This window comes from Dermochelys coriacea, chromosome 13, assembly GCF_009764565.3.
Source record: "Dermochelys coriacea isolate rDerCor1 chromosome 13, rDerCor1.pri.v4, whole genome shotgun sequence".
Classification (NCBI taxonomy): domain Eukaryota; kingdom Metazoa; phylum Chordata; order Testudines; family Dermochelyidae; genus Dermochelys; species Dermochelys coriacea.
In genome coordinates, this window is record NC_050080.1 from 3970459 (window position 1) to 3988666 (window position 18208).

The 18208-nt window shown below is 44.6% G+C and overlaps 1 protein-coding gene across 22 annotated transcripts in view; it reads left to right on the top strand.

Annotated features, from left to right (window-relative positions):
* RTEL1 (regulator of telomere elongation helicase 1) overlaps positions 1-18208 on the top strand; it is a 124910-nt gene that overhangs the window by 31098 nt on the left and 75604 nt on the right. For 19 of the 22 annotated variants that reach the window (XR_006275466.1, XR_006275468.1, XR_006275467.1 and 16 more), the window contains 4 exons: positions 758-832; positions 8159-8240; positions 12480-12612; positions 13945-14058. Coding sequence is in view for 19 of the 22 variants with exons in the window: in XM_043496019.1 (XP_043351954.1) it covers positions 758-832; positions 8159-8240; positions 12480-12612; positions 13945-14058 (404 nt within the window). In the remaining 3 variants the exon portion in view is untranslated. The remainder of the gene's footprint in view (positions 1-757; positions 833-8158; positions 8241-12479; positions 12613-13944; positions 14059-18208) is intronic. The other 3 variants (XM_043496024.1, XM_043496031.1, XM_043496028.1) reach the window with 2 other exon arrangements.

Sequence of the window (18208 nt, forward strand, 5' to 3'; positions counted from 1 at the left end):
AGCACAAGTCAGGAAATTCAAAGGGATTTTTCTCAAAGCAGCTGTAGCCTGCATCATTGCCAGCTTGTATATTTGTAGAGTGTTTCTACTCATCATAAAATTAACCAAAATCATATTCAATTGTGTATAACGTAGAATCGTAGAAATGTAGGCCTGGAAGGGACCTCCATAGGTCATCTAGTCCAGTTCCCTGCACTGATGCAGGACTAAATATTATCTAGACCTTACACATGTACTGTTACTTGTGTTGCTTGCGTAAATTTGGAATTTGTTCACACAGATCTACTAGTTCTGTAAATATCCATTTGTGCTTGCAAATATGTGTTTTGTATACTCTGGTGCTGTAATTCTGTTCGTAAAAATAGACACAATGGTGAAAGTATCGTTGACAATCAGGACAAATTTGTTTAAATACTAGCAAACCCTTTTAGATTCTGGTTACACATTTTAATACTTATTTTTCCCCTCTACTTAAATAGTGTCACAGGTACTTTCAACTCACAGTGAATAAGTCCATATGGGAACCTAAAAATATGCTAGTATTTAAACATATTTGTCCTGATTGTCTAAGATATTTTCACCATTGCATCTATTTTTGTGAACAGAATTACAGCACCTGAGTATAAAAAACAAATACTGAAAGATATATTTTAAAGTTATTGCAGCAGCAATCATTTTGCATAATTGTTTGACACATTACTGATTTTGCTGGAGGCATCTGTTAAAATTTTCTGTGCTTTATCCATCTGTTTCTTAGATTGTTTTTAGCATTGATCCTCCAGAAGGCACATCCAGCTCCATGCCAGTTCAGTCAATATCCAAGTATTATAAGGTATGGGATGTTTGATGTGTTTTGGCACTTTCTCTTCCTTTCTGGTGTTTCATGGATGGGCTGTTGTAGTCAAGAGCAGACAGTGCAGAAATCAGTGGGAGTGGGCAGTGTAAAATCAAAGTATGTTGTTGAATTCCAGGAGATGAGGATGTATAAATCCTACAGGCGGGAGCCAAGTGGATTTCAAGTCTTTGAGTACTGCTTGAGATTAGAATCCATTGCTCAAGTTCCAGGAAGAAGGGAACATCTGATTTTTAGCTCTTAAATTTCTCCTAAGAACCTAGGAAGCATGAAGATGCTGCAATTGTGAGTTATGGGAAAACTTTGATGCCACATGTTTTTGTTCGAGAATTAGGCCAGGTCTACACTATGAGTGCTACGGCGGCACAGCTGCAGCACCATAGCTATGCTGCTGTAGCATCATAGTGTAGATACTTCCTGCATTGATGGAAGGCTGTTTTTTTAAATTGCTTAGGAACTCCATCTCCCTGGTCCGCAGTAGCTAGGTCAGCAGGAGCATTCTTCCATCAACCTAGCTGCATCTAAAGCAGGGGTTAGGACAGCACAGCTGCAGTTCTCAGGGGTATGAATTTTTTACATCGAGTGTTGAACTAACTTTTAAGTATAGACTAGGCCTTAATATATTCCTAAACTAATCTCTTGGGTGGCTCAAGTTTTGCAGCCCCACTTATAGTCCTCTAAACACCTATTTTATTCACAAGGCCCAGAGTGGATTTCATTCGAGCATAAGGAGTCTATGCATCAAAGTGCATTTGCTTTGAAAACAGGACACTCCTCTTCCTTCATGTTTATCTACCAAGACAGAGACATGCTTCACCAGTAAAACTGTGTCAGATCCCCCCACCCCAAAAGAATTGGACATGTGCATGGAAAGGTTTGAAATGAACTGTCCTACACATTTTGGGACATGCTAAACTTGATTCCCGTGACAAAGAACTGAATTAACTATTACACTATTTATTTTTCTTTTCCCATACTAAATACAGTAAAACCCCGTCTATCAAAAGAGAGGAAGAGAATGTAATTTATTCTGATAAATGGAGATGGGATACACTTACCTTTCAATGCAATACTAAATGTTAGGACACCTCTTAATTTTGGATAAATGGGTATTTTTGGATGAGGGGTTTGCATAAACCAGTTTCCTACTGCATTTGGTAAATTGAATTGTGTTTAATCTTGGCAGATGTTCTGAAGGTATTTTGGAAAGGGTCTGATCTTTTGAAGCATTAGATCTCCTTTCTTTAGACTTTGAGGATTGCATACATGAACACTTAGCCTCCCTGTTGTCTGGCATCACTTTCTAATTGTAGCACGCAACTCCCAGGCCCCTTTCCCACCTGCATTCTCTGTCCTACAGACCCCTTTTGGTAGAGAAATGTAAGACATTAAAATGGTAAGGCTGTGGAAGAAATTCTAGCCCAGTAAACCTGCCCTCTTTTGGCTGATCTTAACCCTACCTTCTTGCATTTTTAACAGACCCCCCCCTCAATCCTTTCCTGCTCCAGAAAGAATGTTTGTCATTCATACTTTTAGCATCAATCACTTTCCTTGACAGTTTACTCCATGGGTTTACTCCACATTTGACAGGTTTCAGAGTAGCAGCCGTGTTAGTCTGTATTCGCAAAAAGAAAAGGAGTACTTGTGGCACCTTAGAGACTAACAAATTTATTAGAGCATAAGCTTTCGTGAGCTACAGCTCACTTCATCGGATGCATTTGGTGGAAAAAACAGAGGAGAGATTTATATACACACACACACACAGAGAACATGAAACAATGGGTTTATCATACACACTGTAAGGAGAGTGATCACTTAAGATAAGCCATCACCAGCAGCAGGGGGGGGGGAAAGGAGGAAGACCTTTCATGGTGACAAGCAAGGTAGGCTAATTCCAGCAGTTAACAAGAATATCAGAGGAACAGTGGGGGGTGGGGTGGGAGGGAGAAATACTATGGGGAAATAGTTTTACTTTGTGTAATGACTCATCCATTCCCAGTCTCTATTCAAGCCTAAGTTAATTGTATCCAGTTTGCAAATTAATTCCAATTAAGCAGTCTCTCGTTGGAGTCTGTTTTTGAAGCTTTTTTGTTGAAGTATAGCCACTCTTAGGTCTGTGATCGAGTGACCAGAGAGATTGAAGTGTTCTCCAACTGGTTTTTGAATGTTATAATTCTTGACGTCTGATTTGTGTCCATTCATTCTTTTACGTAGAGACTGTCCAGTTTGGCCAATGTACATGGCAGAGGGGCATTGCTGGCACATGATGGTATATATCACATTGGTAGATGCGCAGGTGAACGAGCCTCTGATAGTGTGGCTGATGTGATTAGGCCCTATGATGGTATCCCCTGAATAGATATGTGGACAGAGTTGGCAACGGGCTTTGTTGCAAGGATAGGTTCCTGGGTTAGTGGTTCTGTTGTGTGGTGTGTGGTTGCTGGTGAGTATTTGCTTCAGACTGGGGGGCTGTCTGTAAGCAAGGACTGGTCTATCTCCCAAGATCTGAGAGAGCGATGGCTCGTCCTTCAGGATAGGTTGTAGATCCTTGATGATGCGTTGGAGAGGTTTTAGTTGGGAGCTGAAGGTGATGGCTAGTGGCGTTCTGTTGTTTTCTTTGTTGGGCCTGTCCTGTAGTAGGTGACTTCTGGGTACTCTTCTGGCTCTGTCAATCTGTTTCTTCACTTCAGCAGGTGGGTATTGTAGTTGTAGGAATGCATGATAGAGATCTTGTAGGTGTTTGTCTCTGTCTGAGGGGTTGGAGCAAATGCGGTTATATCGTAGCGCTTGGCTGTAGACAATGGATCGAGTGATATGATCTGGATGAAAGCTAGAGGCATGTAGGTAGGAATAGCGGTCAGTAGGTTTCCGATATAGGGTGGTGTTTATGTGACCATCGCTTATTAGCACCGTAGTGTCCAGGAAGTGGATCTCTTGTGTGGACTGGTCCAGGCTGAGGTTGATGGTGGGATGGAAATTGTTGAAATCATGGTGGAATTCCTCAAGAGCTTCTTTTCCATGGGTCCAGATGATGAAGATGTCATCAATGTAGCGCAAGTAGAGTAGGGGCATTAGGGGACGAGAGCTGAGGAAGCGTTGTTCTAAGTCAGCCATAAAAATGTTGGCATACTGTGGGGCCATGCGGGTACCCATCGCAGTGCCGCTGATTTGAAGGTATACATTGTCACCAAATGTGAAATAGTTATGGGTCAGGACAAAGTCACAAAGTTCTGCCACCAGGTTAGCCGTCACAGTATCGGGGATACTGTTCCTGACGGCTTGTAGTCCATCTTTGTGTGGAATGTTGGTGTAGAGGGCTTCTACATCCATAGTGGCTAGGATGGTGTTTTTAGGAAGATCACCAATGGACTGTAGTTTCCTCAGGAAATCGGTGGTGTCTCGAAGATAGCTGGGAGTGCTGGTAACGAAGGGCCTGAGGAGTGAGTCTACATAGCCAGACAATCCTGCTGTCAGGGTGCCAATGCCTGAGATGATGGGGCGTCCAGGATTTCCAGGTTTATGGATCTTGGGTAGCAGATAGGTAGCTCTATACGGCTAAATTCAGTGCCTTGCATAATGACGGGTTTCAGAGTAGCAGCCGTGTTAGTCTGTATTCGCAAAAAGAAAAGGAGTACTTGTGGCACCTTAGAGACTAACAAATTTATTAGAGCATAAGCTTTCGTGAGCTACAGCTCACTTCATCGGATGCATTTGGACTTTACAAAAACTAGACAAGCCATTTAGAGTGGAAATCTGTCAACTTCATGAAAAAACTCGCACAGATACAGACAGACATCATCTTCCTCTCCAAATGCAAACAGATGGACATCATACCGAAAGGACTGAAGGTAAAAAATCCATTACAATCTACATACCACACAGACTATGCTGACAGCTTGTGCCACACACTCTCAAGGAAACTGCGGAACCACCTGATTAACATCCTCTACAGCAAACAGGGAAAGATTAAGAATGAGCTCTCAAAACTGGATACTCTCATAAAGAACCAACCTTCCACACAAACTTCCTCGTGGCTGGACTTTACAAAAACTAGACAAGCCATTTACAAAACACACTTTGATTCTCTACAAAAGAAAAAGGACACTAAGCTATCTAAACTACTATATGCCACAAGGGGCCACAACAATGGTTCCCGTAACCCACCCAGCAATATTGTTAATCTATCCAACTATACTCTTAGCCCAGCGGAAGAATCTGTCCTATCTCGGGGCCTCTCCTTTTGCCCCTCCACCCCCACGAACATGATACAGTTCTGTGGTGACCTAGAATCCTATTTTCGACGTCTCAGACTCAAGGAATATTTCCAACACACCTCTGACCAACATATTAACCCACAGAGACCTTCCTGCCAACACTACAAAAAGAAGGATTCTGGGTGGACTCCTCCTGAAGGTCGAAACAGCAGCCTGGATTTCTACATAGACTGCTTCCGCCGACGTGCACGAGCTGAAATTGTGGAAAAGCAGCATCGCTTACCCCATAACCTCAGCCATGCAGAACACAGTGCCATCCACAGCCTCAGAAACAACTCTGACATCATAATCAAAAAGGCTGACAAAGGAGGTGCTGTCGTCATCATGAATAGGTCGGAGTATGAACAAGAGGCTACTAGGCAGCTCTCCAACACCACTTTCTACAAGCCATTACCCTCTGATCCCACTGAGAGTTACCAAAAGAAACTACAGCATTTGCTCAAGAAACTCCCTGAAAAAGCACAAGAACAAATCCGCACAGACACACCCCTGGAGCCCCGACCTGGGGTATTCTATCTGCTACCCAAGATCCATAAACCTGGAAATCCTGGACGCCCCATCATCTCAGGCATTGGCACCCTGACAGCAGGATTGTCTGGCTATGTAGACTCACTCCTCAGGCCCTTCATTACCAGCACTCCCAGCTATCTTCGAGACACCACCGATTTCCTGAGGAAACTACAGTCCATTGGTGATCTTCCTAAAAACACCATCCTAGCCACTATGGATGTAGAAGCCCTCTACACCAACATTCCACACAAAGATGGACTACAAGCCGTCAGGAACAGTATCCCCGATACTGTGACGGCTAACCTGGTGGCAGAACTTTGTGACTTTGTCCTGACCCATAACTATTTCACATTTGGTGACAATGTATACCTTCAAATCAGCGGCACTGCGATGGGTACCCGCATGGCCCCACAGTATGCCAACATTTTTATGGCTGACTTAGAACAACGCTTCCTCAGCTCTCGTCCCCTAATGCCCCTACTCTACTTGCGCTACATTGATGACATCTTCATCATCTGGACCCATGGAAAAGAAGCTCTTGAGGAATTCCACCATGATTTCAACAATTTCCATCCCACCATCAACCTCAGCCTGGACCAGTCCACACAAGAGATCCACTTCCTGGACACTACGGTGCTAATAAGCGATGGTCACATAAACACCACCCTATATCGGAAACCTACTGACCGCTATTCCTACCTACATGCCTCTAGCTTTCATCCAGATCATACCACTCGATCCATTGTCTACAGCCAAGCGCTACGATATAACCGCATTTGCTCCAACCCCTCAGACAGAGACAAACACCTACAAGATCTCTATCATGCATTCCTACAACTACAATACCCACCTGCTGAAGTGAAGAAACAGATTGACAGAGCCAGAAGAGTACCCAGAAGTCACCTACTACAGGACAGGCCCAACAAAGAAAACAACAGAACACCACTAGCCATCACCTTCAGCTCCCAACTAAAACCTCTCCAACGCATCATCAAGGATCTACAACCTATCCTGAAGGACGAGCCATCGCTCTCTCAGATCTTGGGAGATAGACCAGTCCTTGCTTACAGACAGCCCCCCAGTCTGAAGCAAATACTCACCAGCAACCACACACCACACAACAGAACCACTAACCCAGGAACCTATCCTTGCAACAAAGCCCGTTGCCAACTCTGTCCACATATCTATTCAGGGGATACCATCATAGGGCCTAATCACATCAGCCACACTATCAGAGGCTCGTTCACCTGCGCATCTACCAATGTGATATATACCATCATGTGCCAGCAATGCCCCTCTGCCATGTACATTGGCCAAACTGGACAGTCTCTACGTAAAAGAATGAATGGACACAAATCAGACGTCAAGAATTATAACATTCAAAAACCAGTTGGAGAACACTTCAATCTCTCTGGTCACTCGATCACAGACCTAAGAGTGGCTATACTTCAACAAAAAAGCTTCAAAAACAGACTCCAACGAGAGACTGCTGAATTGGAATTAATTTGCAAACTGGATACAATTAACTTAGGCTTGAATAGAGACTGGGAATGGATGAGTCATTACACAAAGTAAAACTATTTCCCCATAGTATTTCTCCCTCCCACCCCACCCCCCACTGTTCCTCTGATATTCTTGTTAACTGCTGGAATTAGCCTACCTTGCTTGTCACCATGAAAGGTTTTTCCTCCTTCCCCCCCCTGCTGCTGGTGATGGCTTATCTTAAGTGATCACTCTCCTTACAGTGTGTATGATAAACCCATTGTTTCATGTTCTCTGTGTGTGTGTGTGTGTGTATATATAAATCTCTCCTCTGTTTTTTCCACCAAATGCATCCGATGAAGTGAGCTGTAGCTCACGAAAGCTTATGCTCTAATAAATTTGTTAGTCTCTAAGGTGCCACAAGTACTCCTTTTCTTTTTCCACATTTGAAATTATTCTACTGGTGTTCCTCCTTAACTCCAAACTGCTAATTTTTAGGTTGCCCTGTAGTTTTTGAACTCTCTACCTACGTGAACATTTTCTTTTGGCTTTTTCCTTTGCTTTTATCATTTTGAAATCATCTGAGGTAGAGTCACTTTTCACCTCAAATGAAGAACAGCGAGTCTTTCCTCCTCAGAAATTTTATCCTCGAGACTTAATATTTTTGTTGCTCTATATACAGCATCTCCTTCGAATAATCTTCTCCTTGTAAGTCTGTACACTGCATTCCAATGGGAGGTAACAAGAGCCATACTAAATAATTGTATTCTTTGCCTTTGCTTTAGTCAACCCAGGAAATCCTGCTCTAACAAATTGGTTCAAAATGGCAATGTTCCTGTAGTTCTTGTTGGGTGGTTTTTTTGAGGGGGATGGGTGGGAGAGAAATGAGGAAAGGCAAATGCCAAACACTGTAAGCATTCTGAGAACTGCTGGTGAACCTCAATTATCCAGGGCTGGACCTAGGCTTATGGGGGTGTAGATATCTAATTTCTGCAATGGTCTGTGGGAAGATGTTGTCATGTACCTATTTTTTCCACAGGTGCACATTCATATGGATACCAGTAATCAGAAAAAAACCCAGAGGACAGACCTATGGAGTTCATCAGTAACAAAAAAAGAAGGTGCAGGAGTGGGCTGTGATGGGAGGTTAATACAAAAGCCGGTTAATGAGGCCTTCCCTGACTTAAATACTGGAAACTGTCCCAGTGGTTGAAAATGCTAGTACAGCAAGTATTTCAGTCTGCAGTGTCTCAGGTCACTCAACGGGGAGTTCTCTGGCAGGTTAGGGAGTGCCATCGCAGGGCTGTGCATGAAGTTCCATCTAGTCTTCCTTGAATGTAAAAATGGCTGTGCTGGGTGGGAAGGCGAAACAGAGTAGCTCCTTAGGGAACTTTGTGGGCTTGCCTGAACACAAATTGCACCGCTTTAACTGTATTAAATCAGTTAAATTGATATAACCCCTCTAGTGTGGACACAGTGAAATCACTTCAGAGGTGCTTAATACCAGTACACCTATTCCTGTAGAGGAAGGGAATAAGCTATACTGGCATAAAGCACCCTCCTTGCTAGAGATTGAATCGGTATAACTATTTTAAAAAATCAACCCCTTAACTGAAATAGTTATACCCATACAAAACTCTGTTGACTAGCCCTAAGTGGAAAAAGTACCCATGGTGGTTGGGGGGGAAATACTAAGATTTTGCTCTTGCCTTTAGTCTTCCTTGTTGCATGCTTTTCTGCTGTTAAAAGGTTGATTAAGACTGCAGCACTAGCTTTGTAAGACTTAACTTCAGGAGCCAATAAGGTGTGAGGTTAATTGGCTCTTTGGAATCTTTGCAAGCCAGTGCAGTTATTTGTCTTTTAACTGTCTTTGTAGCATAAACCGCTGCTCAGTGAGCCTTGAAGGTTCTGAATTATAGTCACTGTCCTTCTGTGTAAAGCCTGGTATTAAATAACAGGTCAGGTAGAGTTGTGATGTCTAAGTGGCAATGGAAGCACATTACTGGGGCATTGTCTGCATGGGTGAAAACACAGAGAACTGGGTTTGCAAGCTTACTGAGTGGACACACTTTTGATCTAACAAATAGAAGGCAACACCTTGGTCTCTTTCTATGTAAAACTATTTCTAAGAATAAGTTAGTCTTTATATAGAATATGTCTACGCTGCAGATAAAACCCCACCGCTGGCTCATGCCAGCTGACATGGATTTGGGCTAAGGGGCTGTTTAATTGCAGTGTAGATGTTATTGGGCTGCAGCCCAAATTCTGGGACCCTCACAGAGTTTTAGAGTCTGGGCTCCAGCTCAAGCCCAAATGTCTACACTGCAGTTAAACAGCCCCTGAGCTTGAGCCCAAGTCAGCTGGCACAGGCTAGCTGCAGGTTTTTAATTGCAGGGATAACATACCTATAAATGTTCTGAGTTATCTCAGTAGAAACCTTTCAGTTCTGGCTGCGGAGCTGTTATTGGTTGTCTCGTTCTAAGCACCTATCATCAGGCTCTTACAATGTGCCAGAAAAATTATCCTTTGGAATTAAATCTCCCATGCTTATTTTATTAGAGGTGCCATGCCAGTAGCAGCATCACAGTATCAATATGCTCTATGAGGTAACGCTATTGTGAGACCTCCATACTTAAGCATAACTGGGTGCTGTCATGGTGGAGCTTCAGCCTTAACTGTAAATTTTGAACCTTTCATGATTAATTAGGGTTTTCTTCTGTTGTTGTTACTACCGCTCCTTATATCTTGTATCTGGCACCACCTCCAGTATAACCCTGCTGCAGAACTAAACACAGAATTCAGAAGCCAAGTTTCTCTCTGAATTTAAGGCTTTCCCCCAAGCCACTAAACCAGCTCCAAGTTGGATTTAGTGAGGATATAATCTCCCTTTTAAAAAAAAATTATGTATATCCTTTAACCAGAGCAAACAGAACAGACCTTTTGACAATCTCTGGTTAGAGCATTAAGGTTCAGAAGTTATGTTAGGGTCCCTGTATTTAAGTTTCCTACAGAAGATGGTACACAGTGCTAGAAGGAAATAATTTGGTTGTCTGGAGGCCTCTCTAAGGATACATCTGTGCTGAAATTGGAAAATGTAATTTCCAGCTCGAGGAAACATACCTGCACTAGCTTGATTAGGACTAGTGAGCTAAAATTAGAAGTGCAGCCTCAGTAGCATCAGCCGTGGGAGGGGTAGCCACACAAGTACATACCTAAGATCACAGGTGGAAATGTACTCTGGATAGCTAGCCTGTCCCCCCACTTGCTGCGCAGCAACTACACTGCTATTTTTAGTGCACTGGCTTGATAAGTGCTAACACATGTTTCCTTGAGATGAAAATTACACTTCCATTTCCAGTGTAGACATGCATTAAGAGTTTCTTGTTTTGTTTGTCGGTATCTGGTTTCATGATTTTGGCACTTAACTACTGGAGGCTGTTTGTTTTTTCTACATAACTATTCATCTTGAGGCCAAAACCAACTTCTTTTTAGGAATATCAGTAGTCATAGCACTTCAGCTAATGTTTTTGGACTGCCTCTAAGTATTTCAGTTAAATAAGTGTTGACTTTAGCGATGTCAGTTCTAAATGTTATCATGGTTCTCTGATAACTTACACATTTTGGTTTCTTCGGATGTTGTGTAATCTTAGTTTTCTATTACAGGAATTCTCCTGAACAAACTTCATTATGGGGGGGGGGGGGGAAGCGGAGCAAACAGGGCCATTTGTTTTGGTTTTGGTTTGGTTTTTTTACATTGTTTGGGTGTTTTGTATACATCAGCCTTGCAAAGTTGTCACGAAAATCTTCCACAGTTTACCAGGGACAAAATATTTTCTTTACCTCTTGTTCAAAACAAAAAAATTGCTCTTGACAAACTAGTTAGTAGACGTACAACATATACAAATTCTACAGATGGCAAAAATAGCCAAAAGCAAATATTTCCTCACATAAGTGCTGTAATGCTCCTGTTAGGATAGTCTGTAGGAATACTGTCAGGTGCCTGAAAAGTGTCGCTTTGTTGTGGTTTTACGGGGATCTGTCTTGGCTCAGCTCACTAAAAAGAGTTCAACACCTTGAGCTAAATTCTGGCTTTGGGCTAGCCTTATGCTCAAAAAGTCGCAGTCAGTTGAGGAACCACAGGCTGTGGCTGTTGTGGTCCAATCCTGGCTCCTCCAGAATCCGTGGAATTGACAGTCTGAAAGCCCCCTGCATGTTCAGAGAGAGAGAGGATGTTTCAGGGTGGCCTTAAGAGTTGAAAGGGGGTGTTTCCTCTCTCTAAGCCTCCCTTCCTCACCCTCAGCGTCCTTCTCACCTGGGATTACCTGTGCTCCTTCCGTGAGTGTGTCTACTCACCTTGTGTGGGCACGCTCCCAGACCTATCCAGATACAGGTCCAATTAGAGACTGACTCCACCATGCTAATATGCACCAGTTTTGGTGTGTAGTGAAGAGATTTGCTCACAGTCAACATAAATCTCCAAGGATTTCAGTATCTTCTGGGTGTGTATGCCCAAAGGGCTGTGTGTGGGAAGGAGTGCGGAGAATAAAACATAAATTTAAAATAAGTTTTCCCCCTCTAATGATGGGTACTGAGTGACTCACTTGAGAAGAACAACTTGATCAGGGTTGGAAGAAGTTTTCAGTTAGCTCCCCTACAGATGTAGCAATTACTGTCTTTGGACCAGAAGGGCCTAATTTAAGGTTTGTGTAATGGGTGATGTATTTGGGCTCCTCCATGGTCTCAGGCCTTCCTTCAGTCACTCCTTATGTTCAAAAATGGTGGTCGTTATATTCAAAAGTGACGTTGCATGCTTTTCCATCGTTGCCAGGATGGATAAAAATATCTGAGCACACTGTGCTCCTCTCGCACTCTCCATCAATGTATGAAGGGGTGCACATCTTGACCCTTCCTGATGCTGCCTGTGGGGATGCCCCAGAGATCGGTGGATTCATAGGATTGAGCCAATTCTGGGAACTTCTCTATACATGGTGCCTGATGTGATCCATCAACCTTGATTCTCTGGCTAGCAGATTCGTCCTTAGTAGACTGTGTGTTTGATGAAGATGACAACAGTCTCTTGTTGAAATTAGAAACAACGGAAATTTGGGTGGGCGTTGACCTTTCAACCCTGCTTTGAATTGGCAGACTTAAGTTCAGAGACTAGCTGAAACACAAACCCCAGGTCCAGACATTCCTAAACAGGTATGAAAGCTTAGCTCTAGGTTCTGGCTTTGTTGTTTGTGCCCATCTCTAGTTATAGAACCTCAAACTCTGGTTTGCGCCACGCGGAACTCAGACACATGGTCTTCACTGTATAGACAGACCTCGGTTCTTAGCGTTTTATTTTCTATTTGATACAGGAAAGATCTTGAGCTACTGGTGTTTTAGCCCCGGGTACAGCATGCATGAGCTGGTCCGTCAGGGAGTCCGGACAATCATTCTCACTAGTGGGACCCTCTCCCCACTCTCCTCCTTTACCATGGAAATGCAGATGTAAGTTAATTTCTTTGTGTGCAAATAAAGTCATTAGATGGCATTATTTACTGTTTGTAAGGCCTGGTCTACACTGGGTGGGGGGGATCAATCTAAGTATTCACGTAGCTGAAGTCGACATACTTAGATCTACTTACCACGTTGTCTTCACTGCGGTAAATCGACGGCTGACGCTCTCTTGTCAACTCCGCCTTCGCCTCTCACCCTGGTGGAGTACCGGAGTTGATGGGAGAGCGCTTGGCGATCAGTTTATCATGTCTAGACTAGATGCGATAAAGCAACCCCCACTGGATCGATCACTGCCCGTCGATCCAGCGGGTAATGTAGACAAGCCCTAAACCAATCTCACAGGACTTCTCATGATTTTTGAATGCTTGGGGTTGGAAATGAAGTGATGGCTTAGAACTGGTATGAAGAGGATGCAAAGTAATGCACATTGGAAAACGTAATCCCAACTATACATATAAAATGATGGGGTCTAAATTAGCTGTTATCACTCAAGAAAGAGATTTTGGAGTCATTGTGGATAGTTCTCTGAAAACATCCACTCAATGTGCAGCAGCAGTCAAAAAAAAAGCTAACAGAAATGTTGGGAATCATTTAAGAAAGGGATAGAAAATATCATATTGCCGCTATATAAATCCGTGGTACGCCCACATCTTATATACTGTGTGCAGATGTGGTTGCCCCATCTCAAAAAAGATATATTGGAATTGGAAAAGGTTCAGAAAAAGGCAACAAAAATTAATAGGGGTATAGAACAGCTTCCATATGAGGAGACATTAATAAGACTTGGACTTTTCAGCTTGGAAAAGAGACGACTAAGGGGGGCTATGATAAGGTCTATAAAATCATGCCTGGTGTGGGGAAAGTAAATAAGGAAGTATTATTTACTACTCCTCATAATACAAGAACTAGGGGTCACCAAATGAAATTAAAAGGCAGCAGGTTTAAAACAAACAAAGTTTTTTTGTTTTTTTTCCACACAACACACAGCCAACCTGTGGAACTCTTTTTTACCAGAGGATGTTGTGAAGGCCAAGACTATAACAGGGTTCAAAAAAGAACTAGATACATTCATAGAGGATAGGTCTATCAATGGCTATTAGCCAGGCTGGGCAGTGAATGGTATCCCTAGCCTCTGTTTGCCAGAAGCTGGTAATGGGTGACAGGGAATGGATCACTTGATGATTACCTGTTCTGTTCATTCCCTCTGGGGCACCTGGCATTGGCCACTGTTGGAAGACAGGATACTGGGCTAGATGGACCTTTGGTTTGACCCAGTATGGCCATTCTTATGTTAGAGATCATATCTCTCTCCTGTTTCTTCAGCCCTTTCCCCGTTTGCTTGGAAAATCCACATGTTATTGATAAACACCAGATCTGGGTGGGGATAATTCCCAAGGGACCAGACGGAGGTCTGCTCAGCTCTACCTATGAAAAAAGGTAAGCAGCTCTTTCATTTAAATACTGCTGTGAACTCTTGGGTATCAGTGTATCAGTTTTTTGTTTAAAGGAGAGTGCTTGTGGAAAAAGTCATCTGCAAAGTTGACTTCTTAAATAAACAGGTTTCTAATTAAAAAGAAAAGGAGTACTTGTGGCACCTTAGAGACTAACAAATTTATTAGAGCATAAGCTTTCGTGAGCTACAGCATCCGATGAAGTGAGCTGTAGCTCACGAAAGCTTATGCTCTAATAAATTTGTTAGTCTCTAAGGTGCCACAAGTACTCCTTTTCTTTTTGCGAATACAGACTAACACGGCTGCTACTCTGAAAGGTTTCTAATTAGTAACAGGAAGCAGCAGAAGGTGAGGTTATAGAGAAATGTTATGCTGCTTCTACATTTCAGTTTGTGCTTAGCTAATCTGGAAAAAAGCAGAGAATTTCTATGCTGGAGAAAAAAGAAACATAAGTGCTGTTGCCTAGAAAAGTGAAAACCTGAAATTAAGGTTCCCCCTTTTGTTCTGTTTCCATTCTGTAATGTCATTTTTTGCTTAAAAACCTGTTTGTAGAACTTTAAGAAGTAATTTCATGCTTCGAGTGCTTTTTGTATTTATCAATTCTTTACAAAAAAGTTATTTACCTAGCAGAGTAGCACAGTTTTTTGGCACCATTATATTCACCTCTGTGAATGGGTGTTTAAAGAGGTAATCCTTTTGAAGTTTCTGGGGTGAGGGAGAAGTTTTTCTGCACGTCATACATATTTTCCTATTTTAATTGCCTTTCAAAAATATTCAAAGCTATTGTATCCTGACACTTTTTCATCCATTTTAAGTTCAACTTTATATATACATTCCCCTGGTTAAGACTGCTTTTGTTTGGGTTTAGCCAGGGCAGATGTAGCCTTTTTAGTGACACTCAGTAAACCAAAACCACTACCTATCGAAGAGCTTTTACCATGTAAGAGGAGATGTGCCAGAGTCCATGAAGTTTGCTGTTGATTTTATGTGGAAGGCACTCAGATACTACAGTGATGGATGACAATATACAGTCCTATGATAGTGTATTGCTAGTCCAAGAAATTTAGTTGGCCTGCCATTTAAGTTTATTTTGATGTAAGATACCACTGGGGTTTTTTCGTTTCCACAGTGTGTTGTGTGGAGTAAGTGAAGCATACAATGTAATTACCACGATTTCTCAAGGGTAAGAGTATCAGAATTTGTAGATCTTGTGAAAATAGTTCGTTGAGTGCTTGGTCATGTCCATTCCAATCACGTGTGTGTACATGCACAGTGGCTGGAAGATTTTTTCCCTTAGCAGCATCCGTCAGGCCGGCCTGGGTGTCCCCTGGCATCATGCCTTCATGACGCTCAGTATAGAGCCCTGCCGACCTGCCACCCCTTCAGTTCCTTCTTACCGCCAGTGACCGTTGGCTGGAACTTTCCTTAGCCCTTGCTTAGCAAGCGCATTCTGTACTTGTATATAGTTACCTTAGTGTCTTCTTAGTATTAGAGTTCTTAGTAGAGTTCCCCCGCACACGTACCTGCAGCCATGTTATGTCATGGTCCCCAGGGTTTAAAAACTGTGTGGCCTGTGCGAAGTGCATGCCAAAGAGCCATCCACATTCATCATGTTTACAGTTCCTAGGGGAGGTCCACCAAAAGGATCGCTGTAAGATCTGCCGCGAGTTCCGCCCTAGAACTCTAAAAGAAAGGGAACAACAGCTTAAGGTGATCCTTGTGGAGGCAGCCCTCCACCCCCACTCCAACCCGGGCTCAGGGGACCCGGCTCCCAATGCTTCGTCCTCGGAGTTCCCTGGCACCGTTGTCAAGCTCAGCACTGAGAAAGGACTCATTCCGAGACGCTCGGCACCGACAGGCACCTCACGAGGCCCAGCTGAAAGCAGGCACCGATCCCACTCGCTGGTGCCTTGGAAGAAAAAGAAGCCGGACAGCTGCTCTCCTCCGGCTAAATCCAGAGACGTGAGACCCCAGGCGGGCCACAGCTCCAGATCCCCTGCAGGGACCATGTCGACTCCTGCCCAAGTGAGGCAGTTGAGTCTGGCGCCCCCCCCCTTCGGTCGCAGCTATAGCTCCCTTCAATGCCAGAAGCTTACTAAGCCGCTCGGGACCTCCTGCACCTTATGGCGCCATTCTCGCCCCCCAGGAGGAAAGAACCTTCAGCACTGGCGGACCCGCCCCGTGATGCAGTCAAAAGGAAGCCGGCTATGATTTTGAGGTGCTCCCCCTCTCCATGCCCCTCACCGCCAGCTCACTCAGACAGAGAGCCTACCCGCTCCCTGAGCTCTTGACGCTTAAGTCACCGAGGCTCGGCTCCCCTGTGGTCTTCAGTCTGAGACCTCTGAGTCAGAGTCCGACTCCTATCGCACCAGGAAAAGCAGGAGCCATAGATCGAGGTCCGTGAGAGACAGGAGGGAGCCCCAGGCTTGGCCTCCGCAGTGGCAGAACCCACCTCAGTGGCTCTTCTGGACCCCCTGGGCCTTTCACCAAGTACAGGGAGGAACCCAAGGTCACCACTCCGTAACTACTTCTGTGGCCTCAGCCACCATTGTCCCGCCATCGGCTACGCATCTGCCCTCGGCGCCTGCCCACACTTCAACGCCTCTGACAGCAGTACCGACCTCGGCAGCGTCCTTGTGCCCATCTTCCACACTGGCACTGTTGTCGACGTCGGCTATGACGCAGGCACTGACGGCCCCGGTGCTGATGTCGGTGACTGGCCCTCCGCCTTCATTGGCACTTGCAAGCAGATCAGCACTGGCTCTATCGACAGTTCTTCCCATCATACTGATGATGGCGCCAACTCTCGGTCCAGCGTCTGCAGCTCTGGCACCGTCTGGCACGCCACTAGCACCAACACTGCCCCAAGAGTCTCAGGACCCCCGGGGGGGGGGTGGCAGGGAGCATCCGCTCATTATAAAAGCTTTCTCCTCTTCGTCACTGGATGAAGCATTGATGGGTACAGCTGTAGCCCTGGCGCTTGAGGACAACAAGGTGCTGCAGCAGTTGCTGTGCAGCCGCTCAGAGTCTGGGCATTAAGGCTGAGGAGGTAGTCGAGGAGGCTGATTCCATGGTGGACATCCTTGCACCCTCAGGACATTCACGTATTGCCCTTTCACTTATTAAAACCATTGTGGACACCACCAAGACCCTGTGGCAGACCCCAGCTTCCTTGCCACCCACTGCCAAGCGCAATGAGAGGTGTTATTTTATGCCCTCCAGAGGATTCGAACATTTATACTCCCACCCCCTGACTCTTGTTGTGGATGCTGCTAACCAGCATGAGAGAGAGGGCTTCCAAGGGATCCCCAAAAAACAGGGAGACTAAGCATCTATACCTTGTTGGGAGAAAGGTTTATTCTACAGGAGGTCTGCAGCTCCATATCTCGAAATGACAGGCCGTTCCTCTTCAGGGATCCTTCTCACGAGCATCTACTCATCCAGGAGGTGCAGTTGCTTCTGTCGCTAGGGCCAGTGGAGGGGGTTCCTCTAGAGCAAAGGGACGAGGGTTTCTGTTCCCGGTATTTCCTAATACCGAAAGCCAAAGGTGACCTCAGGCCCATCCTGGACCTGCGAAAATTCAGCAGGTTCATGAAGAAACTCCCATCATCCCCTCACTAGATGCAGCAGATTGGTATGCCGCCCTCAACTTGAAGGACGTGTGCTTTCAGAACGCAGTCACTCAGCCCCACAGGAAGTATCTCAGGTTTGTGGTCAACCGTACCCCCTACCAATTTACTGTCCTCCTGTTCGGCCTGTCAGCAGCACCTGAAGTATTCACCAAGTGCATGGCAGTTGTTGCCACGTTCTTGCGGAGGCACCAGGTACAGGTGTTCCCGTACCTCGATGACTGGCTGATCAAAGGCCGCTCCAGGACCCAAGTGGAGTCTCGGGTCACATTTATCAGAGTCACCTTTGAGAGCCTGGGTCTACTCCTAAACGAAGCGAAATTGACTCTGTCTCCTGTCCAGAGGCTAGAGTTGATGGGGCAGTACTGGACTTGACCCAAGTCAGGGCATACCTGCCACAGGCGAGGTTTCAGGCCCTTAATGACATAATCTGAGGCATCGGTGCAGTTCCCCATCACTACAGTGAGAAACTGCCTGAAACTTCGCAGGCACGTGGCAGCCTGTACC